The sequence below is a fragment of the Varanus komodoensis genome, unplaced genomic scaffold, assembly GCF_004798865.1.
Source record: "Varanus komodoensis strain SLA01 unplaced genomic scaffold, ASM479886v1 scaffold35, whole genome shotgun sequence".
In the NCBI taxonomy this organism is placed as follows: domain Eukaryota; kingdom Metazoa; phylum Chordata; class Lepidosauria; order Squamata; family Varanidae; genus Varanus; species Varanus komodoensis.
The window spans coordinates 4734657-4761383 of record NW_025335856.1 but is presented as its reverse complement, the minus strand read 5'-3'; the positions used below and the strand labels follow the sequence as shown (position 1 = coordinate 4761383).

General features: G+C 48.8%; 1 protein-coding gene across 1 annotated transcript in view; it reads right to left on the bottom strand.

Moving 5' to 3' along the window:
• Positions 1–26727, bottom strand: part of SORL1 (sortilin related receptor 1) — an 86949-nt gene that overhangs the window by 45545 nt on the left and 14677 nt on the right. The window contains exons 2-18 of the mRNA XM_044439448.1: positions 24244–24360; positions 22775–22900; positions 19909–20070; positions 17700–17767; positions 17212–17392; positions 14791–14892; positions 14069–14238; positions 13039–13231; positions 11501–11618; positions 10314–10387; positions 5801–5889; positions 5159–5337; positions 3900–4086; positions 3002–3130; positions 2097–2182; positions 1367–1539; positions 119–250 (exon numbers count right to left, since the gene is read on the bottom strand). Of these exons, the coding sequence (XP_044295383.1) occupies positions 119–250; positions 1367–1539; positions 2097–2182; positions 3002–3130; positions 3900–4086; positions 5159–5337; positions 5801–5889; positions 10314–10387; positions 11501–11618; positions 13039–13231; positions 14069–14238; positions 14791–14892; positions 17212–17392; positions 17700–17767; positions 19909–20070; positions 22775–22900; positions 24244–24360 (2286 nt within the window). The remainder of the gene's footprint in view (positions 1–118; positions 251–1366; positions 1540–2096; positions 2183–3001; positions 3131–3899; positions 4087–5158; positions 5338–5800; positions 5890–10313; positions 10388–11500; positions 11619–13038; positions 13232–14068; positions 14239–14790; positions 14893–17211; positions 17393–17699; positions 17768–19908; positions 20071–22774; positions 22901–24243; positions 24361–26727) is intronic.

Here is a 26727-nt window from a genome sequence, read left to right as displayed (position 1 = left end):
TGACCCCTGGCAGACACCTTCCAAGCCCGCACCTGCTCACCTGCTTTGACCTCCCCACTTTGGCTCCCAGCTTGACCCTCCCAGCTCCGAGGCATCCCTGCTGCAAAGAGAGGCATACCTCGATTTTCCGAATGCCGGCATTCACCCAGTACAGCAGCTGGCTGATGGGCTCGAAGGCCAGGGCCTCGACGGTCTCCAGGCCAGCGCTGATGATGATCTCCTGTCCGGAGCTCCCGTTGAGGCACAGGCGCTGAAAGGAAGCACAGGGGTCTGAAACACAGGCCGGCTCAGCCTGGAATAAGCACAGAGCAGACCCGGGGCTGCACAGCAGGAGAGCTGAATGCTGCACGTCCCTGATCACCTCACTCCTAATGGCAAGATGAACGCACACAGATGGGACACCCCCGCCCCCCGAGCAGCCTCCTCAAGCACGTGCCCTTCTCCAGGGGCGCTGGAGAGCAGTTCCCATCATGGTCTGGCCATGGTGTGAGCTGCAGTGCAACCAGACTGGGGAACACGGGAGGTAGCTTCTCTGTCCAGCCCAAACCAGAGATCACCTAAAAGATGCTTGGGCACAAAAACAGGCAGGTGCAGTGCAGTGGAAAATACTGAAGTGTGGGCATTCACGTGACAATCCCCACCGTCATTTCTCCCATCCCTCCACTTGCGCTCATGCAAACAGAGTCCAAAAACTGCGGGCAGCTGAACTGATCTATGACAACACACCAATTTGGCAGCTCCAAGAGCAGGGCCCTTGAAAAGTTACTGCCTCCAAATGGCCCATTCAAGACCAGGCTCTCCCAAAATACTGGCTTTACAGCACAGAAGAATATATTCCTGCTAGAAAATTTTGTTTCCCCCAAGTTTTGATCGTCTTTGCTGCCCTTCTCTGAACTCGAAGCCGGCTGGATCCGGGGGTCAGACTAGATGGCCCAGGAGGCCCCATCTGACTCACTCTGTTTCTATGTTTCATTCCAGTTCATCTGAATCCTCCCTAAAATGTGATGTTCCTAACAGGTCAGCGTTCAAAAAGATGCCTGACCAATTCAAGGGACAGTGCAATCTATCCCTTCCCATGATTTTGGAGGGAGAAAAACCTTTTGTTGATGCAACCCAGAACTGCATTTTCCCCTTTTGCAGCCAGTTCACAGTGCTGGCCCATCCTCAGCTCGTGATCAGCCACAGCTCCAAAAGAGATCTGACGCTGGCATCCCTCACCACCCCACCTTCTACCTGCACTTTTGATGCCTGCTTGTTCAGAACTTCTCCCTTGAACTCCTACAAGGCTTCACCTTCCCTTCTGCCAGCATTCTTGAGAGAAAATCAGGATGCGCTTGCAGGCAGGAGGCCATCAGGACAAGCTCACCTGGATAACATCCAGTGTTACATCAGCCCAGTACAAACAGTTGCGGTCATAGTCAAAGTCAAGTGCCACGGCCCCACGCAGTCCTGTCAGCGGCAGGTCTTCGCTGATCCCCGAGGAGAGGTCGTACCGGTGGATAGAGTATCGTGTGGTGTACAGAATGAATTCATTCTCCTCTGCAAAGAGACCGGGAGAAAGGTTGCAAAGCACACCCTAATTTTACTCTTGGGAAGAAGTGAATTAGTGGGGTCGAATTTCATGTCTTGCTTAAATAAGAGTGAACTTGATTACTGTACTCTTTAATATGAAAATCAATACATAGAAACCTTCCCTGTCATTCTCCTCCAAGTTCCCTTCTCTTTGGAAGTCTTAAACCTGCTTCCATCTCTAAAGCAGACCATGTATCACAAGGCCCTCTAGAAGGATCACATGCAAAACCAGGATTCCAAATTCACAAACACAACTTGCGAAGAAATATGACAATCTTTTTTAACCACACAAGTTAGGGTGACTTCAAAGGAATCAAGGCTTTTCCTTAAAAAGGACATCATTTAGTCTAGTCCAACCTTCTCCAACATGGTGTCCTCTATGCTTCTTGGACTACAACTCCCATTGTCCCCATCGACACATCTTCAGAGCATTAGGTTGAAGAAGACTGATTGGCACTGTTGATTAACTAAAAGTTACTGCCCCAACTTTCATCCCACCTACTACAATTGCCCTTTCTATTTACCTGCTAACGGACAGGGAACTGACTCCCCTTCCAGCCGAGCTTCGATATCACCACCTGAGCAAGTGTCGCCAGATATTTTGCGATAACTAACACAGAAAAACAGAAGGGCATTGTTTTCAAGGACACTGAGGTTGCAATCCAAAGCAGCCTTATTTGCTGGAATGTCCCACTGAATCCAGTTAGAATATCATTCTCTAACTAAATGCAGATAAAATCATGCTATAAACATCCTGCCCCACTTTTTAGGTCCAACTGGAGGGTCTGGAAAGAGATGGCATTTCAAGAAGGCAACGCATCAAAACTTCCAACGTGCAAGAACGAGTGCGCAACTCCAAATCGGGTTCTAACAGGGGATGACCCAGTCTGTGTTCGTGTGTGAACATGGAGGCACACACATGCCCCCTAAACAATGTTACCTCCGGGAGGCCTGTTCCCAACCACGCATTTGCACAAGGAATGGGAGTGCGGGGAGGCAAAGCTGGCAGAGACCCAAGTAGGCATGAAGCGGGTGATCCGCAACCTGCCACACTCCTTCCAGTTCGGCCCTGCAACTTCCTCGCACACTCTCGCTGCTTCTTCCCCCAGCAACACCAGGCGGCAAAAGGCAGGAGTGGAGCAGCTGCCCTTTCCACGGGGCAAGATAAACCACGCCCCAGTCTAAGCCCTTTCTTTCCACTTGAATGTGTGTGATTCAATGCAATGCAATGCAATGCACCAAGTCACCTCCAAGAGTGGAGGCAGGACTGCTCCGAATGCCAGTTGCGGGGGGTGGGGGGGCGGCGGGGAGGTGTCCCAACACATGCATCCTGCTTGCAGGCTTCCTACCGGCTGCTGGTCAACGTGTTAAGAGAAGGCTGAACCTGATAAGCCTCGGACTGGTTTGACGTCGCCCTTCAAGTACGTACCCTCGTGTCTTCTTGTAAGTGGAGCCAATGGGACACGGCACAGGAGGAGAGTAAGGCTTGCCGGCAAATTCAGGATCCGGAATGCAGACTTGTAACGACAGGTCTTCGCTCAGCTTGAAGCCAAAATCACTGGACCAGGAAAGGAGGGGGGAGAAGGGGAGGGGATGAAATGTTATTTTGAGGTGCACTTTGTGCTTGCTTAGTGCACTGGGTCTAACTGCAGGAGAGCTAAAGCAGCAAACTTTCAGGAAAATGCAACTGCTGAAATAGATGTGTAGAAGTAGGATTTTATATATATAGAAGTAGCCATTCGGTCCTTACAAGGATCCTGCGAGGTACAACAACTGGGCCAAGCTTACTCGGTGAGTTTTAGGGCCAAGTGAGGATTTGAACCCAAATCTCCTCTGCCCTAGACAGATACTCTAACACTAGTCATTGGCCCATTAAATGAATTTCTGCTATAATTTTGTTTTCTTTGGAAAAGCTAAGTTGTTTAGGCCAAGTTTGCCTAGGGAAAGACCGATTACATATGGTGATAAAATAAAGACTGAGATCCATGCTAGTATATGTTAATTTTTAGTTATATTTCACCCCAACCCAATGTTTAGAACTGCCATTCCAGAAATGGCGATGCTGCCAAGGGGATGTTCCCAGCTGTTTTCCTGTAGGACCAGCTTCTGCCCAGCCCGTGCTCGTGCTCATGCTCAGCCAGACTGACTAGGAGGGTAGGAACGGTCAAAAGCACACCTGGGAGACAGCAGGTCGGGAAAGCTGCTCCGGGTTATTTGTTCAAGGTCACAAATACGCAGGCTTGGATACACGGATCTGTCTACAGGTATATCCGGCGCCCTTAATCACGGATTATGTCCAAAGCACTGCAAGAGATCGGAGGACTCACCACTCATAGTCCTCCCTCGTGCAGGAACAGTTGGAGACTATCACGGGACGATCGAAATCTTCCCCGTTGAAACAGGTGGCATGGGCCGTTCGCCGTTTGAAGACCGTCTTGTGCCCCAGGAGACACTCGTTGCCGCGCTCGTCCGAAGGAGACCAGAGCTTGTAGTCATTTTCTGTGCAGGGCACACCTTTGGGGTGAACAGCAGGGCTGGACTGAGACAGGGACACCGGCTGAGCTGCAGGGATGCCGCACAGGCGCCCACCCGCCCCAGGAGAACTGCGGCAGCTCTTTGGACTGGGGAAAATGGATTCCAGCCATTCTCACCTCTGCTGGGAGCAGGCCTTCCATACAGCTAATTGGCCTTAATTACCCATGCAAGACCCATGATCCTCTGGGAAGGGAGGCCCACATGTGCAGGAGCAAGCAGTGGGGGAAGCAATAATACGGAGCAGTCCTAAGTGCCAAGGAAAGTGGTTTTACTACTGCCCTATGCACCCTTGCCTCCCCGCTCTGCCTGCTCTGCCTTTTCCCTGGACCAGTTCAGCCGTCTCAAGATGATGTTCTGGAGAGGGAGAGGAGTTGGGGGGACTCACTGCCAGGCCACTTCTGTCTCCTCCTCTCCCTGAAGTCTCTCTTTAATCTCTCTCCAGCCCAGGCTCAAGGGACAACCAGTGTGGTTGGTTGGTTGATACGTGTATTTATAGGCTGCCTAGAACGGCTGAGGCCTTCCTAGGCAGCGTGGGTCTTCCCCTGCTGTCTGTGAGGGGCTGGGGAGACGGAACGGAGCTGCAATGCGCAGCTCTGAGGTCGGAGCCCTGTGCTGGACCTCGGAGCCAGGGATTGGAATCACGCTTGGGCCCCCGGACACTGCCTAGTGGCCACAGGGACTGCCCCCTCTATCCACCACAGAAGCGGCACGTGCAGGTTAGGGCACCCAGGAGCAGCGATTCACTCACACACAAATCAACACCACCACACTCAGGAGAACAAAGGCTCCAGTTGCAATAGCGGCTGAAGTTCTAACAGCCACCGCTTCAAGCAGCCTTCCCCAACCCGGTGCCCCCAAGCTGTTTCCAGCCACAACTACCAACATTCCTTACTCTTGGCTACGTATGTTAGAGACTCGGTCCCCAGAGCCTCCAATCAACGTCCGAGCCACTACACCACGACGGATCTCAGTGACGGGTTCACAATTGTACTATTTGGGATCTTGGATTACAAGGGCTGAGTGAACAGACCCCATACCCTCCTTCACTCACCAAGCACCTCGGTAGTGTTGATCTGCAGTATGAGCCAGCTGTGCCCATTCTCTTTGTAAGATCCAAAGATGGTGAAGATGGTGCTTTTCTCCCCAGGCTCTGTCAGGAGGCCATAAACAAACACTGGCTTCTCCGAGAAGGTAAACGTCTTCCACGTCTCCCCTTCGTTGGTGCTATACCTGCATGGAAAGAGGGAGCAGAGGGCAGACGGCCACATGTGGGAAATGGAAGCTGACTCGTCAGCCTTGCTCGCTTCAGCAACGCTGGGTCAAATCCACCCTGAAGCGAAGCATTTTGGAGTCCCTTCCATCTCCGTGGAAGAGAGCTAAGCATGTGCTAACTCCTCCCTGAAAGCAACGCAGCTATGCTTTGTCGGGCTTCCCCCACAGTTATGGCGAGCAACCGCCCAAAGGTGACACGTTGTCCAACCGTTAAACAAAAAGATATGGAACCTGGCAGATGTTGCTGGATAGTGAACGGCAGGCTGTTCACTGAGGTTTTCCTGGGCTCAGACAACCGGTCACCCCATGAGTCGATAACAACCGATCCACGACAACCCCTGAGCAGGGGCGATCAAGTCATTTCCTGCTGTTTTACTGATCCCTGCTGGTTCAGGCAGATTTACAAGCATATTTTGCTTACTTGAGCTGGTCTGTCTCTGTTCCCTGCGTTACTGCCATGAGGATTCCTCCATGGTCGCCCCAAGAGTAATAATGGGGCCCAGACAGGACCTGATGGAAAATGTAAACAGAGGCACATGACGGGGAAATATCAGAGCTCGCTGCAGCCATCTGGCAATTTCCAAGGAGTGCAATGCAAGAGGGACACTTTGGGAATGGCTCCGCTCTCCTTGGGCCCGCACACCCTGGCAATCTCACACTGGTTCAAATGGGCTTTTAGAAATGCCGCAGGCGTGCCTAAGGCAGAGGAGAACAGAGGCAAATGGCAAGTAACTGGATGCCACATTAGCTTATTTATTAAACATACGCCAAGAAACCCAGATTAAAAAGCCACATTTCCAAAGCTGCTTGTGTAACTGGAAGCATCGATTGAGGCTGAAGAGTTGCATCGGCCTACAATTCATTTCCATAAAAATCTATTATCAGTGAATAAATATGATGCACAGAGTCTTAACCACGAATAGAATAACAAGCCCATTCCTGCCTAATCAATGGAGTGCCTCTTTATTATCCATTTTGCAAGTGATTGTGCATCTTAGGCTACAGGTAATTCAGCGAAAATTGATGTTTCAAGTTGACTGGATGCTGCAACATCTCTGATAAGAGCTTAATTAAATCAGCCAGTTGATTCAATTGATGCAGCACTGCTAATGTTTCTCTTCTGCACATGTTCTGGCAATGCCCAACAGCAGTTTTGTTCGGGGAGGAGGAAATAATTCAGATGAATCTTGTGCTGGAAGACAAGATGTATATAAAGAATGGACACATCCTTATGAACTACCTACCCGTCTCTTGGAATTTAACACAACATCTGTAGGTGGGTTTTCAATTTTCTGTTGGCAGCTAAAAGCCTAATCCTACAACATCGTAAGGAACGCAGTGGGGAGCAGGGTGGGAAGATTTAATGACTCTCCCCATTTTTTAATGGATGACCCTTAGGCACCCTATGCAAATGCATAAATATATGGATATTTGGGGTGTTCTTGCAGAAGTCGACACATAATTATTTTTAGTAACAAGAGTGTGTTTTGTTATATGCTAACATGAGGATATAGATTCTTTCTACATAACTAGTTCAATGAATCTTTCTACATTTTATTCAAAAATTGCAATGCTTTTATCCAGATTAGGTTTTCCTTCTTTCTTCTTTAATGGCCTTGCTTGCATTGCATGGTAGAAAAGGAAAGAGGCACCATTTCAGTTAAAAAGAAAGCCTCTTCAGATGCTGAACCCAGAGAGGAATGGGAATAGCCTTGCTGCTGGTCCCAGGGCATCCGGATGCCTTCCTCCAGTTCCAACCTTGCTTCATCTGGTCCCCAAATCAATTAAAGTTCTACTTGCATCTACAGCATCCCTCCTGCACACCTTGGCACATCCTTATCCAGGCTGGAAGCCCAGCACCCTAGGGGTAAATTTCGAAGTTGCTGGGAAGCAGGGAAAGGAAAGGGAATGAGACCAACTCTGTAATGGTGAAGAAGCAGCAACCAACAGCAAGCTTGAGTTTCACCTGTATGCTTGTAACCTCGACTCTTCAGGTAAGCAAAATGTTGCTGTCAGTGGTGAGGGTTGTTTATAAAAACAGTGTCGAGCGAGTAACTGGGAAAATTACTGTGTGCTTTTCTCTTATCTTTTGTGACATGCACAAATTTCTGGCAGACTGCCAGACGGGTGCATCCTCTTCAGACCTGCTCTTTTGCATATTGCCACTCACAAGGTGTGTTTTCGTAGTGCCGTTCTAATAAAAGCGTTGCTTTCCTTCAATTCTCAGCATGCCTGTTTGTTCACCTAGTCCCAGGCTCTGGCAAACTGCTGGGGCTCAGTGTGACAGTCCCCTCAACATGCCTCCAGGCAGAGTCCAAACCTGCTGTGTTCATCAAAATCATCTCAGCAGTTTTCCTCTCCACCGGGAGATCGTTTGCGAAGCAAATGCATCCTCGCTCCAAGAGGAGGCCATCCCAAAATACTTTGCATTTCACCAGAGAACGTTAGTCTGAGGCTAGCAGAGTCCATTCCCCATCCCGGTTACTGTGAGTATTGCAGCCAAGCACCAAAGGAGTGGGGTATTTGGGAAGGGACGCTGCTACAGGGGAATCCTGAAACAGTTCTCGCTTCACACGCTGCATTAAACCCAGAGGATATGTTAGCCATGACCCACGGAGCTGCAGCCCCATATCTTTCATTTGGAGCCCCGATCTCTGGGAGGCCCCCGCTCCACCACCCTGCTTTCCAGGGGCACTTGCTGAAATAAAGGTCCAGAGATAAAGGTAATCTCTGTTGCACCTGAGCCCCCTGGACTGGTGGGCTTTTTGCCCCCATGTGCTTAACCTCCTACTGCCCCACCTTCTATCTTCTGCTTATGATTTTTTCCTGAAATCAAGTGCTCTCTTCTCTCATGTCTATACCTCCCTTGTTTCACAAACAAGGTGTCCTTGGGAGACAATGCCCTTTAAAGACACACAGAAAGCAAATGCACATGTGTATGTTTTGGGACATTTTGTTCTGTTGTGTTTGATCCTGTGGACCCAAGTCTCAGGTCTTCTACTTAGGACCATGCCTGATTAACCCTCTTTGTATATTTTAAGCACTGTGTTTGTGTACTGACAGAAATTCTCATACTGATACAGACACGTACACATCACACCCAAAGATAGAGAAACTTGTATGTGTATGTTACTCCGTGGAAATCTATCAACCTTCCTGGCTGCTACTGGAAATCATTCTAAGGCTGATTCAAGTGATCTGTGCAGATTTGTTTTTGGTTTGGTGTTTTTGTTTTTCCTTTCCTTTTTGCTTGCTTTCTGCCAGACTCATTCCACATACCGTTTTGTGCCCCTAGTTCTGATGAGCAGATTTACAAAGGCCTGGATCTTATATTGATCAAGGTGCCTTGCGCTCCATTTCCACTTCCTAGGACATCTGGAAGCAACTTTGCTTGATTCATCCGTCATTCCAAGCATTTTAACATCTTGGAGACGCACTGCAGAAATCTTTCCTCTGCTGTTGTACTCACACCAGTCTTGGTGCAGGCCAAACCAAACCAAACCTGGATTGCTCTCCAGGAGGAAAGTGAGGTGGTCGTGTTCACAGCATTTAAACACTTTGCAGATGTAAGAACACAGCCTTAGACTAACAACGCTCTGGTGAGGCCTACCGCAAACCCCGCTTCAGACCAGACCACCCAATCAGACAGAAGCACTCGTAAAAGCAGTGCCAAGCCCCACTCCGAGGGAAGACGGCCAAACCCTTTGGCTGCTCAAACACACCCTGCCTCCTTGCTCAAACAAAACGAAGGGAGAGAATCCCTTTGCACTTTGGTTTTGTTTTTAAGGGCCAACAGCCAAAACTAACACACAACCCTTCTACATAAAAGTAAACTAACTGACCCTCTTGTTCGGAAGCAGTGATTGTCCGGGAATGCATTGCATTTTTGCCCTAAAATCTCTAACAGGGCTGTGCTGAATTTCTGAGAGGCTCCGGGATGCAAACCTGCCTGGAAGTTAGAAACTCTGAAGTTGAGCTCACCGAAAGTCCCCAAATTCCATCTTGATGCTCATTCCGGTACAAGCACATGTCAGGCTGTGAGACTTTTGCAGGGAAGGCCTCCCCTTTGCATGGCAATGTGTGTGCATTTCCCCAAATATACCCATTAGTTGTGCATATTTTTGAAACTTACATATTCTTTTCCACAGATTAAAGAACATTTGTGTACATTTCTGTTGAATGCATTCTTCGGTGTCTTGAATGAAAAGGCAAGCTTGGAAGATTGCATTCAAGGCTGAGTTGGGACAGATCCTGATCAGAATAAACTAAACCAAATTACTCCTGCACCCCTGTTCCAAATCCAGAGACAGAGCCTCTGCTTTGTATGCGGCCAGGGTTCAATTCCTGGCATCTTCCAGTACAGCTAGAAAGAATCCGTGGGAAACACATGAGGGTTGCTACCAGTCAGTGTCACCGATACCAGACTAACTGGACCCACTGAGGGTCTTCCTAGCACCACTTGGCAAAGTGGATGGTCTTCCACTAGCATCCCCTGTTGGCAATTGTACAACAGTGGGGCTCGGTCCAGAATCTAGAATAAAATAAAACCATACAGTTGGAAGGGACCTAGAAGGCCTTCAGGTCCACCCTGCTGCTTAATGCTGGGCTCAAGCTCCCATCCAAATGCTAACCAGGCCTGACCCTGCTGAGCTTCCAAGATTAGGCAGGACCAGGAACTTTGGGCTCCATGGAAGCCATCAATACCCAGGGCCATTTGGGAGAATGCATTTACTCTCCAGCTCCCGCATACCTGGGGACATCGATTAATTCTCCTGCATTGTTCACTAAGATTGCAAAGAGTGAGACTGGGCAGAACCAGGATGGCTGCAGAGTTGCCCATAATGCACATGGTTTTCTCATGGCCCCCTTTCTACACCGCCCCAGGATCGGGGAAAAGCATTGTGCAGATGCTTGAAAAACAGTGCATCCCTTACCTCTTGCCATCGCACACCGGCGCTGCTGGAAATGTACACATTCATCTTGCTTGCCATGTTCTTGCCCACAGAACCTGAAGGAACAAGCACATGAGCTGCAGCGTTTCTTTGCTCAGCCTGGCCCTGCCCAATTCATACTGTTCAGCAAGGGGCTAATGATAGAATTGCACAGTATTTGAGAAGTCTGATTGTTTTACTAGGATCTTTGTTGTGGGGGAAGGAAAACTACACATATGCAAATTCTAGGGCCTGACGATTAAATAAAAGGACGCAATGTGGTTTTTGTTTTGTTTTGAATTTGCAGCTTTCTAACCCACACATATTCATGAGTTATGACCAGGACAGACTGCTGGAAACACACCTTACCACTCCATCCATACCTACACTGGCTCCCAACGACCTTCTGAGCTCAGTTCAAATAGCTGTTGGCCAATGGGATCAGAGAGCCTGCCCCTCTCTCAAGACAAGGACCAAATTCATTTTTGGAGAAAGGGCCACATTCTACCAAAGACATTGTCGATGCCAAAATTCCTGCATGATTTATCTTAAAGCCCTTGCTGCCAGTATCTAAGCTTAAGGAAAGGCCTTTTGGCCTTATTTCTACACATTTATATCCCATCTTTTCCTCCGGAAGCTCAAAGCAGCACATGTAATCTTCCTGTCCTCCATTTTATGCCCACAACAACCTAGTGAGGTAGGTTAGCCTGACTGGCCCAAAGTCACCCAGTGAGCTTCTCTGCCAAGAGGTGACCAGAAACCAGGTGCACAGGGCGCCAATCCAACACTCTACCCACTACACCACACTGCCTCTCTTTTAGGACAACAGAGTAGGGAGAGATGCGCAAAAGCCAATAAGCCACCCAAAGCTCAGCGGTTACAGGAAAAGGGGCAGGGCAGATGAAGGGGGCGTGGCCACCTGGGGAAACCCCCTGCTCCTCACGGCCCGGCCAAGCATGGAGAGATTGCCCTGCCCCTCGAGAGTTCCTTGAGCACTGCACAACTCTGCATGTGGGGCTGCCCTGAAGGCTGGCCCAGAAGAGTGCAGAGTGCCTCTGCCCCACTGTTGCCAGGATCCGCCCCTCTCTGCAGAGGAACTTTCCCCGGGGCTGCCTATTGACACACCTCCAGCTATCCTGATTCGGTGCAGCAGGGCAGGGAGGCAGGCGAGGCGAAGACAGAAGCCTTACCTGTCGCGATGATCAGTCCTGGCGCAGAGTCTTTGGACAGGATGGGCATCCTGCGCAGCTGGAAGTTGAGCAGCTGGCTCAGCCGCTGGGCCAGGTGAAGGGAGCAGCCTTGGGAAAGCTGCAAAGATTAAACCACTCGTGTCAGCTGCTTCACCCCACAGGCAAGGACGCAGCGCTTCGCCTGAAAACAAGCTGTCGTGTAGCAGTAGGGATCTGCAGTTCTCTTACATTCAGTCTTTCCCTGGCTGAGAATTGTAGGATCTCTTCCTGTCTGAGCATGTGTAGGATTGCACCCCCAAGTAAGTGCGCAACAGAGCATACACTAGCTTTACACACATATAGCAGCAGCTGTAAAAACCCAGCCACAATAAAAAAGCCGATGGTATTAAAACACATGGTAATCTCCTAAATTGCTCTTCAGTCAATTATACAAACAGGTCCATTGGAAAAGTTTTACAGAGATCCAAATGGTTGAAGTAAATGTCTCTTCTGGGGTCACACATGTAAAGCCTTGTTTCCGCAGTGGGTCTATGTTAGGGGTATCGTGAATTGAACTGGCACCGGCTGTAAGCACTGCGCATTGCACAGTTCATGACACGGCATGGAAAATGCCCATATAGGTTGCCCCTGCAGAAGGAACTGTGCAGAATTCCCACATTGTGGAATGCGCCCATCTCAATTACATTCTATGGGAAATGGGATCAGCTTTTGTCAAAATTCATTCTTTTGCTAATATGCATCTTCTTAAAGAAACAAGTCCATGGTTTCTAGCTAGGGTCCAGCTCATGCATGCACGCTTCTGACTAATTCCAGGCATATCCCCTCAATCTTGCCACTCCCAGTCAACTGAGCAGAAGGTGTGAGCACAACCTCCTTTCCTCTGCTAATTAACTAGCAGGACCAGGGATCAGGGATCACACCAGGATGGGGAGGATCCAGCCTTTCGTCTTCCCCCAAATCCCGATGAAAATCACCCCGCGAACTGCTTATTTAAAGCAAAACAAAACAAAGGCAAGGTGGGGAATGTGCACCTTCTCTCAGGTCTGGCGTGACCAGGTGATGTGCACATGTCCCCCTTCGTGGATGGATGATGTGCACATGTTCCCTGAAGTGTGGCGGAAGTGCATGATGGCCCGCCTTTGGGCGCTTCGGCCTCGCCGCCTGCACTGCTCCTCCGTGGGTGCTCTGCTGGTTTTGTGCACTAGCCTCTGGCCCTCAAACCTCTGCGCCTCGGTGGCGCTCCAAGCCTTTCAGACGGAAGAAAGGAGCGCACGACTGGGCACGCCACAGCAGACTGAGATGGCTCCCTGCCGACCATCCAGAGCACGCAACGCTGCTCTGCAAATGCCTTTCATAATCACGCCATACACATTCATTCCGCACTGGGCAGGAGGCAGCAAAGCAAAGTTTTAGGACGATATGATCCACGCCCCCAAGAGTCCCAGACACCCCACGCTGCTGTTGCTCGAGCTGACCCTAACCAAGAGACAAGGCTGTCCGCGTCCCATCCAAACGCCCTCAGTTCGTAGCTTCATTACCTCGCAATGTATCTTTTCACCGTAGTGCGTATACTCTGGAGGCTGGAGAAATTCCCAAGTCCCGCCTTTGTCGAAGGTGATGACAGACCGCATGTTCTCCTCGTTGAATGAGCCGTTGATCAAGGTGGCAATAAAGACCCCCGGCACCCCCTCGACACGGTGGAAGTCCGCAAACGGCTCGTTAGCAAAATACCTGCCAAAAAAGGAAAAGAGAAACCACTGACACACACGCAACCCACAAGGAGGGACGACTTGTGTTGGCCAGCTAGTAAGGACGGAAACTGAAGGGTAATCAGCGCAGCATCCAGACATTCCAAAAAACAAGCACAACAAACCAGCGGCAGGGAAAGCATATAATAACAATTTGAAAGGGAGGGACCGGGGACATTTTTTCCTGTGCTTCTCTCTGTTTCCTTATGGAAGGAGTCTCCAAGCTCAAAAGGAGGTTCCACAGATTTAAAGCTACCATTTCGCTGTCAATGCTAATACTCGTTGATAGACCGGCCTGGTTCACACATAACATGGTATACTAGCAAGGCTAAGTTCGCACAGCAAGAAAACCCAGAATTCAACATCAGCCAGCATTACGTGAGAACTGAACCTACAAAGCCTCTAGTCTGAGCAAAAGGAATCTAAATCCCTTTTGGAAATCCTTTGACCTTCAAGCAATTGTGTATTCTCATCTGGCCGAATCCCAGTGTCCATCAATTTCACTGGACGACTCTGTGTTCTCGTATATGGAAAGCGGGGAGAGATTGGCGAGGGCTTATCTCTGACATGCTGCAGCTTGTACAGCCCCTCCAAGTTCCCTCTGGCCAGTGAGGAGAGCAAAGCCACATTAAAGCGGTTCCACAGCTTGTCATTAGTTGCTTCTGGGCCATTGCTTTCCAAACAGGAATTGTCTGTGCCTGCTCCAATCCAGTGGACAGCATGAGAAATGCAAGCAGAGCCTCGGGGCACTTCCCCCTTCTCGGTTAAGGGCAGGCCCCGGAAGTTCAACTCTCTCTTGACTAGGCTGCAGTCTCCTTACCTCACCAAGGTGTCGCTTCCCATTCCTCCTGGGCTGTAATACAGGATATTCTCCAAAGTCAGGGAGAACCGTAGGCCTTCTGCTTCCGAGATGTAGAGGTTGGTGCTGTTGTTGCTATGACTGACACACACAAACACCTGGTCTTCAGAGGTGTCCGCGATATAGTATTCCTTCAAGACAAAGTTTGAAAAACTGCTTTTTCTTCTTTCTACTTGAAAGCACCTGAGAGCTGTCACGGCAGCCTGGAAGTGTGAATTGTGAACCAGGAAATCCCACGTTCAAAGCTCACACCTCTGCCGTGAATTCTGGTGAGCCATTTTCTCCCAGCCTTAGTTTCTCCCATCTGTAAAATGGGTGTAACAGTACTGCCTTTGTAAAGGTTATGACAACAAACAAAAACCGGGGGGCGGGGAGGTTTTCTCTTGTGGAAAATGCAGTTTAATTAATAAAATATTTTTTGTGGAGTGGGGATTCCCAGTGGGGACACTGCTAGCTCAATGAGTATGGAATTCTGACTAATTGTTGGGGTGGGGGACAAGGAGGAATGAAACACCACGAGGGAGGAGGAACAAAATGGGATATCCTGGGAGAAGGACTGGCTGGAATTCTGAACAGAAGCACTGCCTTCAAACAGCCAATTTTATCGCAGGTCCATCTGTATATTCTAGGAAGCAACAAATCAGCCTTGTGTGTTCTCTCACTCCCCTTCAGATCCTCAATACCTTAACGGGGTGTCTCGTCACAAACTGAGCTGCTTGCATCGGCTTGCGGTTAAAAGATACCCAGAGCTGAACTGACGTCTGTTGCTGCGAACCCAAAAGGTGCTGAAAAATTAAAGAGAGAAAAGGAAGTAACCCCGAAAGTCAGGATCACTTTAATCCTGTATCTGAAATCGCCTGCAGAGGCTTTACAATAAGAACCTCTCCAAAGCATCAACCTCACAGGCACCCAACTTTCCACATTCCACTGATCTTCTGCAAGCTACATTTTGATGCCACATTTAAAGAAATCCCGAAACAGTCATTTGGCAATTCATGGCAAGAGCATATATGCCACAGGGCAGAGGAAGATGATACATGGCTTCCAACAGCCACTGGTGTGCTCCCTCATGCTGCCAAACTCAGTAGTAGTGGCAGCAATGAAATCAGCAGTTTCAGCAAGATGAAGCACTTGCTAAAGATTTGACCAAGATGGACAAATTCAGAAAGTAGCAAATTCTTTATAAGCTACTATCCATATTTTTGCTCAGGGCATAGCATCCCAGACTTCAGAGAACAGGCATCCAAGAGAATGAAATATCCACCAACGTTGTCCACCCTGTCATAAGGTATCTTCCATTGGAAGTTTCCAAAACAATATTATCCTTTTTGAAATATTTACTTGGAAAGTGCCACTCGCCTTCACACTTTGGTTGTCTAAACAGAAAGCTTTTGCAAGCAAGGAGAAAGGTGCCTCTTCTGAGTTTCCCTCTTTTATATTTTAGGTGCGCTTCAAGTGTCTAGAATAGCGTAAGAAGAAATTGTTCCTTCGTAGGTCTGCATCTACCTAAACTATTTCAGCAGACTTTCTGAATAAGCAACACCAACAGACTCCTTCGTGAGTCAGCCAGGAAGCGCTTAATCTCTCCAACCCCCCAAATCCCAAACCCAAATGATTCCATTAGTTTCAGTGGGATGGCTTGTGTAACTGTGGTTTTGGGACGGCAGCCTAAGCCAATCCTCACACACTTCCTGCTTGCTAGCCAAGAGATGCCACAATGTTGTAACTGTGCCAGGGGGTATTTCTGCTGGCTTGCGAATAAAAGGAGGGGGATTCCCTCTGTGCACGTCCTTCTCACGGGTGAAGGATGAAGCTGCTCCACCCTGAATTGGGCCCAGTTGCTGTCTGCTCCATGGAGAAAGGGCTCCCCGAGCAGCCACCCTTTCAGCAGAGATGCTGGGACAGGGAACTGCACACGGGCCGGAGCTATGGCAACTCTGCAAAAGGCGGCCCCGCTCCACACCACGAGGGGTTGCCCATCCAGCCAGGCCTACCTCCGCAGGGGCTCTCTGAGCACGGAGCGCTCTGCGCTTCTTTCCCCAGGGCCAAGCCCGGAACCCTGCCTGTGCTCTAGAACCCCCGGACTGCACCTCTCCACAATGATTCCAGAGAGGGCAAACTAGGAAGTCGCCTCCCTCCCGCTCAGCATCCCTCTCGCATGACACCCTTCTGTTTTGCTGCCCTGCTTCTCCTGCCATTTTTATTTGCTTCTTACTTTCCGGCATCTAAACCTTCCTCCCACTTCCTGCAGCATTTCACCCTGACCTAGTTCTGCCTGAAGTGCTGAAATCAAAACCACGGAAATGGTTTCTGTGGTTGCCAGCTCCTGAATTGTCGGTGAAAACCAAGGCTAACTTTCCTCTTTGCTGCATATTTGCACCATCCTTCCCACAAATTGCTCAGGGGGACCAACATGTCCTTCCTTTTGTCCTCAGAAAGGCGCTCTGGGACCGGGACAGGAACCCAGGTCTCAGAGAGACCTTCTCAGAAAATAATTCCCATTTCAGGAGGTGTGTTTTCTCAGGAGGGGGCATCCAGGAAGAAGAGGTGCTGTTAAGTCTTAGCACAAGGAGTCTGGCACTAACCACTAACAGTTGAATATCACGTCCAGGAAAATTCTGCATTTGGATCAAACTGCCTTATGATTCTCTGTTTCCCAGCTTGGAGCCCCCCAGATGTACTGGACTCGGGAAGGCTGGTCTGTTAACCCTACACATCAGGACGCCTTCCTGCCACCAGCGAGGAGACCATAAACTCGGATTACAAACACAAGTCAAGAGAGACCCTCTTTCCTTTGAAGCCCGCAGCTCATTCCCTCCAATTCTTCTACCGCGAACGGAGCAGCCCTTGAAGAACACTGCCAGGTACACAGCTGGCTCCATGTTTCAAATCCCTTCTCTCAAAGCCAGATGTGGTCCCCCAACCATCTTGATGAAGGTGATTTTGGCTCCCCACAGGGCTGCTTTTTTTCTCATGAATATGCTATTGCAGGGGTTAATAGAACAAAATAAAAACAGAAACAAATCTAAAAGGTCAAAACAAAGCTTTTGTTTGCGGCTGTTACAAACAATGTCTCAACAACAGCTGGACAGCTGGGCCCTTACCACAGATTTGGTTGCAAATAGATACTTGTCCCTGAGCTGGAAGTCTTCAACCTCTTCCAGAAGAATCTCTTTGTTTTCCCGGGTCTGAAAGAAATCGGTGCTCCGAAGAACAGTGGAGGAGCGTGTCGGTTCATGCCGCTCTATATAAATGGTATTTGGCTTGTCGTACGGTTCAATGCCCCTTATGAGAAGAAGAAGCACAAAAGATTCATATTATGAAGCTCAGGCTGCTTCACATCCATCTGCTAAGTTGCTGCTAACAACATCCTCACAAGGTACAAAATGATTACTGCCACACGAGAGAGAAAGTGAGGCCATTACACCAAGCCCTGCTGAAAGGCTACTTCTTTTCTTCTTCTTCTTCCTCTCTAGCCCCTTTACGTTAATTAAGATTGTAACTGGACAGACAGCGACTGTCGTGTTTTACTGACAGCTTACAAGTTGTTCCCGGGAACTTTCAGAGGCCCGTGACGATTGTTACAACTCACCAAGAAAATGATTTCACATGTTCATGAATCATTATCCATGTCTGCCCAAAATCATCCGATTTCCAGAGCTGCAAAATGAAAACATGGGAAAATAAACCGGGATTCTGCTAGAAGAACCAGACTGAAAGGGCCAGTCCAAGGCCTTAGCCCTGATCCATGCCATGAGCTGCAATTACATGGAGACAAGGCTGCGAGAGCCTTGAGAGAGGTCTTTCCGAGAAAATGTGTTGAGGATCCATCTGTGAACCATTCCCTCCCTTCCTGATGCCCGGCAATGAGCGTGGTGGCACCACAAGAGGGGTGAATCCATAGACTCAGGGAAGAACACCAAGCTGGACAGAAGAAAGCAACCATTTCGGACAGGAATCAATGAGGATTAAGCATGGCCAGCGGGCAGAGAGTTCCAACAGTTACTGCACGGTGAGGAGAGAGAGAAAATGGAGAGGGAGGGGAAATGATGTATCTTTGACAAGGACAGGGCAGGCTGGCTGGCTGGCGAATAGGAGCAGTCTACACAGCAAGGTTCTGTTACGAGTCCCACTGGTGAATTTCCCTTTGGTGGAAGACACAAACAGAATTTGCTCTTTATTCCAAGGTTTATATTTTCAGCAGGGTGGGGGAATAAAGAGCCACCACAAAGCAACATAACTCCTTCTCTTGATACGTTGCTGTGAGCGGCTTTATATCTTTATTTTGAGGGGTGGGGAGTATTCTCTTGCCCAGGAAAGGTGAGAGATTGTCTCCAAGTTGGCACAACCCCAGGGCATCAACCATCCAGCAATTATGGCGGAGCAAGCATCCAAACCCCGTAGGGAGAGCAAAACCACATAAATGCCGGTATGTGACCATGAAAGACAAACATTGTTATTCCTGCCAAATATCAAGGCAACACAGTAAGCTAACTGTCTGGCGTCTCTCCGCCTCCCGGTCCCTGCCCATTTCAAGCCCGGCGTGAGAACAATGCAAACCAGGCCTGCAAAGGAACAAAGGGACACTTCTTCCCGGGGGTGAGCGAGCGGGGAGACTGGCCTATTTTCTTATTTCAGCAGGCCTTGCTCACAATGAGGTTGGACAGAGGAGGGCAGAGCTGCCCGAGGCATTGCCTCCACAAGCAGCAAAACAAAAACGACACAAAGGGGCCTGGATCAGTGGCCGGGGATTGGTGGAACGTTCCCTCTTCTGTGCCTATGGGCCTGCGTGCGCCGGGAAAGCGCACCGTGCCGGCTGGGACAACACACTACCCAAAACACGTGAGTGCCGCTAAAAAGGGCAGGCACGTGTCTTGTGCTCCTCTCCTCCTCTGTCCCGATTTCCAACTTACTCTGTGCTGGGCTCCTGCCCCAGGACGGCAAGTACCTGCCATGGACATCCAGCTGGTGCAATGCAGTGATATTGCAACATAAGGAAAACATTGTACTGTTTGGGTTCAAGGAACACCATGTGGCACAGTGGTTCAGAGCGCTGGACTGGGACCCATGAGATCTGGCTTCTAGCCCCCACTTGGCTATGATGCCCACTGGGTGACTGGGGGGCAGGAAGGGACTCTCGGCCTAGCCTGCCTCACGGGCTTGTTACTGTGAGGATAAAATGGAGAGGAGGAGAACCACACGAGCCGCCCTGGGTTCCTTGCAAGAGGAAGAGAGGCGGGATATAAGTGTCATGGAACAACCGCAACGGGAAAGCCTGCTGCGGGTTCTCTGGCAAGATGGCTGCCGTGGGAAGGGTGCCCATTCATGAAACAGCTGCCACAGTGGTCGCAGCTGGTCATGGAGCGCTCACTTCCCAGGAGGCTTAGTGGCAAGGCCAAAAGCACAACTTGCCCAAGGACCTAATGCAAGGAGAGCCCCCGGAAATGCCTAGCAATGGAGTTAGTTGCCCTCCTTTGCCCTTCCAATGGCCTTCGCCAAAAGATGACCATAATTGGGAAGGGACAAGTCCCTTCTCCACAGGGGGCATCCTTCCACCCACTCCCCAGAAGTGGGTCTTTCTGAAAAGGTCTTCCTGCACCAACGTCTTGGAAACGCGTTACCTATGATGTTACGATGGTCTTTGGCCCTATGATAGCATCCAACACGGGGAGGCCGAAACCAAAGATGGGTTCCAGCTGCAAAAGAGCTTCTGCTCTAAGGCAGAAAGCACGCAGGGCTGCATGGGCATTTCATTCCCTGCCCAGAAAAACATCCACACAGGCTCCCCAAGAGGGACTCACCTGCTTGTTGGGATGGGACCGATCGAATCCCAAAACCAGGTTCGGAAGCCGGCTGTGCAGAAGCAGGTCGGCTGCTTTGAATGGAATGGCGAAGCCCTGAACTGTCTTGCAGAAGTCCATTGTGAGCCACACATACTGAGCGTAGGCATCGACGAAAATATACTGCGGAAGGGAAGGAGAGCAGGAAAGGAACCTCTTTCAGCCATCCAGAGCTGCTTGCTGATTGGGCAGGGCAGATTTTCATGGCCGCTTTACCTGCTTCTGGGGCCACACGCTCATGAGGATGCGGCAAGGCACCAGCATGAAGCAGCCCCACCACACTGGGCAAATGGCTGGCTTTTCTCCACGGGGGGCCAGCCACTTGCACTCCAACTTTCCTTTGCGCTGAGATGCCACCTCCCCAAGGGACGTCTTCATCCAACACACAGGACACTGCAGCTGCATCTCCCACACAGACTTTGCAGCTACAGAGGCGGGTGAGACTCTTCCAGGCAGTTCCAGCTGCCGCTCCCCAGCTCCTAACCCGGGAGAACACCTGGAGGCTGCGCGGCAGCTGGATGGCCAAGGCACCAAAGCCTCCTTGGTCTCTTCTCCTGACCCTTCCTGCAGGCTGGAGAGGTTGTTGGTCGGCAGCTACCATTTTTGGCCTGACCGTGGAATCCATTCGTGCAGGATTCTGCGGCACTGCCTAGAGAAAAGGTGTTGAACCTCACCTCCATTCTGAAGGAGGCCTTGAGGGCTACACTCCAACAGTTGGTGGAGCTAAAGGCAAAAGGGGCAAAGCCAAAACTGCCACCATATTTCAGCCTCGAGATCTTCCTGCCAGGGACTAAGCCATAAGAGCGGTTTCAGCCTTCTAGAAGGGGAAAAGAGGGGCTGCACTGAATCTGGGAAGCCACTGAATGATCAACAGCCTGGGGAAAGTGAGTATGGCCTCTGGGAATCCCAAGAGGGCTGGATTTTGCCCCTGGGCTGAGGTCCTGCAGCCCTCCTCTACACTCAGCTGACATGCCATTGCTCCCAGGGAACCAACCAAAATAGCAAGCCAGTTTTTTACAGGAAACGACAGAAGAAAATGCTTGGGGAAATAGGGAGGTCTTCAGCAGAGGCTGGAAAGTGTACCCTGTAAGTTCCACAACCATAGAGATTCCACATCTCCTCCACAACCAGGGTGCCAGAGCAGAAAAGGCCCTCTTCTTCGTAGCCACTCAGCCTTTTGCAGGGGCTCGGACAAGGACCGCTGGGGACAATCTTAAGTCTGGCAGGTATGGATGAGAGGGGATAATTCTTTCAGCAACCTGACTCCTGGCTGTTGTGGGCTTTGAACCTCGAGACCAATGTGGCGTGGAAGAGATAGCAGCGGCAGTGGCTTTGTTCTAGTCCCAGGAAAGCAAATAGTTAGGGAAGTGTTACTGGGTGGCTTCCATCTGCCGCCAAGAGACAATCACCCAGCCTCTGTTTGAGAGAGGGAAATTAACCTTTTACAAACTGGGGACTTTAGCTTTGCCTTCAATGCTGAATCCAAGCCATTGCAATTGTCATTGTGGTCTTCCTCTTTTAAACGCATGTTTGTGGGTGTTTTTATACGTTTGTTTAAGTTTGACTTTTGTGGACCACCCAGAGAGCCTCGGCTAGCGGGAAGTACAAAAATAAATAAATAAATAAATAAATAAATAAATTCTGTCCCCTTTCCCCCAGCCCACCCCCCATAGAAATGACAGCCAGATTTCCTGTTCAAATGCAATTTATAATCCTCAGCTGCAAAAACCCATTAATATGAATCAAACGTCTGTGCAGTCAGTGTGATTTGCATTGTTCTGCCTGCATGATACATCGGTAGTCCTTCTCTGTTTGCTCTTAAATGTGGCAGACTCTGTACTACCAGGAGCAAATGTTGACATAAGGAGGCGTACCGGTACAAGTTACATTTCTACACAAATCATTCCTCATTGGAGGCTAGATCCAGATAAGCGATGACAAAAATGGAAAATAACCCCATTACAGAATCACAGTTACTATGTTAGCCACCAGTAAAATGTGGCCACCGCTGCCTTTCACTTGGGTTACTAGATTTAGCAGGCCTGACAATACCAATTAATAATCCAATCAAGTGTCAAGAGCGACAGCAGTGAAGGACCATTAATGACATTTGCTGACATCATTGCCTCAAATGCCACATCATGGCTCAAGATACCATTATGTTTGTGACATCATCCCAAACTGGGTTAGATCACCCACGTGACCAGCAGAGGAAGAACGAAGTGGCAGTAGCCAAGGAGAAACATGGCAGTGGCGTGAGGAGACAGCCTTTAAAATTCTCCATGGCTTGGATCCAAAACCCCTTCAAGAAGCACCTCTGCCCATAAATTCCACTGCACCCACTTAAGGTCCTCTGGGGATGATCCTCTGAAGTCTGCTTGTGTAAGATTACCATGCTCTACCCAAAGGACTTTCTCAGTGGTAGCCCCTAAACTGTGGAAGGTTCTGCCAGGAGAGATGTGTTGGATATCCCAGACTGCTAGCTTCAAGAGGGGGAAGTATTATTTACATTTTAACGTTCTGTGCGATCTTGTATTTTCCAAAAATCTCAAGATGGTGCACAAAAGAGTTAAAGATGCATCTCGTCTGAACTGTCCTTCCCAGATTGGTTCCCAGGGCAGTTTTATTGAATAGTTTGGCTTTTAGTGAAGTTTTAATCCTTGTAGGTTTTAATCTCTTTTAAACTGCCCATCACCTATGGTTATAGAAAAATCAATCAATCAATCAATCAATCCATCAATCAATCTTCAGGAGCACCCCCTCTTAAAACTAGAAGGTAACCACAGGGATCCTTCATTTTGACTTTCTTTCTTTCTTTTTTCCTTACCCTTTTATTGTCAGCTGGGCTGTGGTAGAACTGAGCGATCACGGCTTGGCTGCTATTCCCTGGACCAAAATTGAACTTCTCCGATATCTTTTTAAAAGTTTTCCCATAGTCATAAGACACGTAGACCTAGCAAAGAAAGGCGGCAGTGTTACATACCGTGGAGAAGTCTGCTTGCTCAGGACTTCCTGGCATCGCTTTTCTAGCACCGGGGAGAGCAGAAAGAGAGGCAACAACGGAACTGCTCGTTGTGCCTGGGAGAGCATGCCAGGACGGCCATTGCTCGTCACAGCAGCAAAGGGAAGGGCCTGCAGGCAGCAGGAAAGAAGAGCCGCAGAGCAGGGGCTGGGCATCTGCTACTGCCGGAACACGCAGAACACAGATATGCAGATATTCTGAAGTTCACCTCCCATCATTCATGACCACTGGCCATGCTGGCAGGGAATTCTGGGAGTGAATATCCAGGGCCTCCCTTCCCCATCTTATGGCACAGTGCCAAACTCTTGTTCCTAAAGAACCATTGCAGAATTATTATTGATATTATTACCTTTAGCACTGAAGTAAATACTAAAGCAGTGCTTTAGGACTAGTACTACTTTAGTATTTATTTAGCATTACTTTATCTTCAGTATTTACAGAATGGTAGAAACAGAGGCGGGGGGACCTTGCTCTGAAGAAGCTTAGAATCTAAATTAAAACAGTGGAGAAAATGGTGTGAAATGCCATGCTTCTGAACATCAACTTTATAGAGAAAGAGAGGAGGCAAGGGCGAGCAAAAGAGGAAGAATGCATTTTATAATCTGTATATTATAAAGCTTCTTTGACTGAGGTGGATTTGCAAGCTAGAGAGTTAAAGTGGCAGCATGGATCACTCCAAAACAAAGGCTGCCTTGCAATCTATACAGCACTTTGCTAAATCCGCCTTGATCAACCCTGACCCCATCTGCCTTAATCCCAAACCAGCGTAATTAGTGGGCAGCAATTAAGGGAGCTGTAACCCACGAACGTTTCAGGGCCACCGTTGGGAAAGGCTTGGCTTCACCCCTAGCCATTGGCTCTTCCACACCTCATGCTTTAAAGGTGCCCCTCTGGCCACAACAATCTGTTCATCTTGGCATCCATTCCCATAATAAAGAAGTACACCTGGCAGTGAAGAAAGGAAAGAGAAGCTCACAAGAGATATTCCAGGGAGAGGAGGTAGGGAATACTGGGAATTAGCTCTCTTTCTCAATTAGTAGCTTTCCAGTAAGTTCTCGATGCCTTCAATTTCATGACAAACCCCTATTCAGTAAGGAGAATTTTTTCACATGCAAGTGGAACCCTTTTTAATCCTGCTTTAAGTGTGAACAAAATGAAGCAGCCACCAATAATCAGCGTTAAGAAACAATCTGGTCAGAACACCATTCTCTAAATTTTATTCCCTAGAAATGAAAGATGGAATGGGAGGAGCTCATACAAAAGGAAACACTTACATCACTTAACTTGGGGCCCAATAAAGCCAAGCTGTCCCGAGCCAAGGCTACAATCACATTGCTCTTCTCTCCAGCCCAGTGAACTACCATCTGGTTGTGTGAATCATTCAGGTTAACCTGGCAAAGGAAGAAAGGAAAAAAGAACCTTGATTAAGTGAGAGAACCAACTGAACATAATGGGGATTACAGGTCCAACACATCTGGGAGGTCACCAAGTCAGCAAGGCAGCACTGGGAGAGAATCATGGCTATGATTAATGGTTTACCACATTGCATTTATATCTGCTTTTCTCCCCCTTGCAAGGAACCCAAGTTGGCTTATGTGGTGCACCGTCTTCCCTGTCTTCCTCACAACAGCCCGGTGGCAGCGAGAACCCCAGTCTCTGAGTCCCACTGCAAACACTCACCGTTACGCCACAATGGCTCTGGGTGTGAGCAATGCAGCACTGAAAAACAGGGTCATTTGTCCACTGTTGACATTACTGGTTGTTTAAGAAAACAGTCCTAAGCTCACGGGAAAGATGCCCCCTGGGCATGCTTCATGGGGCAACATTCCTGAGCCAGCCTAGTTGTCCCTTCCCCAAACCTGCTGCCCTCTTTCTTCAGGAAGATCATACACCCCACAACTTGGCAGAAAGGGAGGGACATACATGAAAGCAGGGAATCACAGGGAATGGTTTGCTTCGCAAAAGGCAAACACTGCCCACCATTCCATCAAAAGCTTCTACTTCCTGGGATTAAAAACAACAACGCCCCCGGTTTCTCCATCGGCATTCCATTTCCTTAAGTCTCTGGCATGTGTCCATTCCATTCCCGCAACTGTTTCATCAACAGTCCTGCATCACGAGACAGAGAGACTCTCCCACGAGACAAGCCTGCCTGTTTCATCACGTGGAAGGAGACGTCCAAAAAGGATGCTCAAGACAAGGGAACGCTAGCGATAAATTCACCTTCCCCAGCGGATTCCACATTCCCAACCTCACCCTCACCAGAAACTCCTCACTTCCCACTTAATTCCTCATTCATTAAAATCCCCCGGCTCAGCCACCTAGGCTCTTCGGAAAGGGTTCAAGCATCAATGCACCTTAAGCACTGCAAACATTAAAAACAAAAATCAAAGCAGGCTGCAGCTTGTGGTTGTGAGAACAAGCCCACCGGACACGTGCAAAGCTTCATTGAGAGCCTTCTAATGTTCAGCCTTGATTTCATCAGAAAGCTGCCGTCATGGAGAACCGAAGTTTAGCTTCCAGTGAAGTGTCTGAGTTCTAGGCTTTCCTAGCAAATTAAAAAACAAGCAGAACAGCAAGTCTGGATCATATTCACTCAAGAAGTTTAAAGGCTGCTTCAGGGAAGTGTATTGTAATAGCCTTAGCCTGGAAGCAGCTGGGACATGAATGACTCGTGTGGGGTCGATTTTCTGGAGCAAATAAAAGGTGCTTTTGGCTATGGTTAATTGGCCTTCATCAAAAGCACGGCCTTCTGACCCAAGAGCCAAATGCAGTTTTGCAGGGGAGCTCTTGGGTACCACACACAAACTTATACATGTGTGCATATGCATATACTCCAGCGTGCAGAGAAGATGCCTACAGAGAGAGAGAGAGAGAGAGAGAGAGAGAGAGAGAGAGAGAGAACGAGAACCATTTGAGCTGTTTTGCAGTTGCTGAGGAACCCATTTCCCTGTCCCAGCAGCCCTGAAACAACTGCTGATTATTTATTTCATTTCATTTCATTTCAGCCTTGCCCAAATGCCAAAGCTTTCTTTATACATACAGTGACATACAATGACATACAATATCACATAAAAGCATCATGAAATGACATCCAAAAAATTAAAACCACATTTTAGCACAAACAAAAACCATTCCATAGCGCTAGCCCTGCTGAACAGAAAGCTGGCTATTCTTCCCACCCCCACGTGCTACTGAGAGTCGGCAAATGCCGTGGCAGAGAGATCGGAAGGGGTGGAAGTGTGTAGGAGGCACGGCAGAAGTGACTAAGAAGTGTGATGGGAAATGTGGGGGAATCTGCAGCCATAAAAATGGCTAGTCTGGCTCTACATATCCCGTAGGCTGCCCTGTTTGCATGTCAGGCCTAGGAAGAACGAGGTTCAGGCAGCATTGGGCAGAGTGCAACTAAAACACATTCCTCTCCACAGGTTGCTGGAAGCCCTAACCAGATATAGGATTGCTTTAACATTTTGCACATGTATATGAAGCAAAGATATAATCTAATTTGTCAGAAAATGAAGGAGAAAACGTACTATGGTATTTCCTAAGAGTGCTGTCACTTATACATAACGGTTTTACTAGAAAGGTGACATTATGACTCAGTAATATCACTTTCCCACATTTTCTGGACAAAAAAGCATGTTGTTGTGTAAAGTTACACACTGTCACATCAGTACTTTTCATTTGCTACCACAGAACCTATATTTGTTGTGCCAATTAATCGTATTAAATCCCCAGGTACCATATTGTTCTTTAAG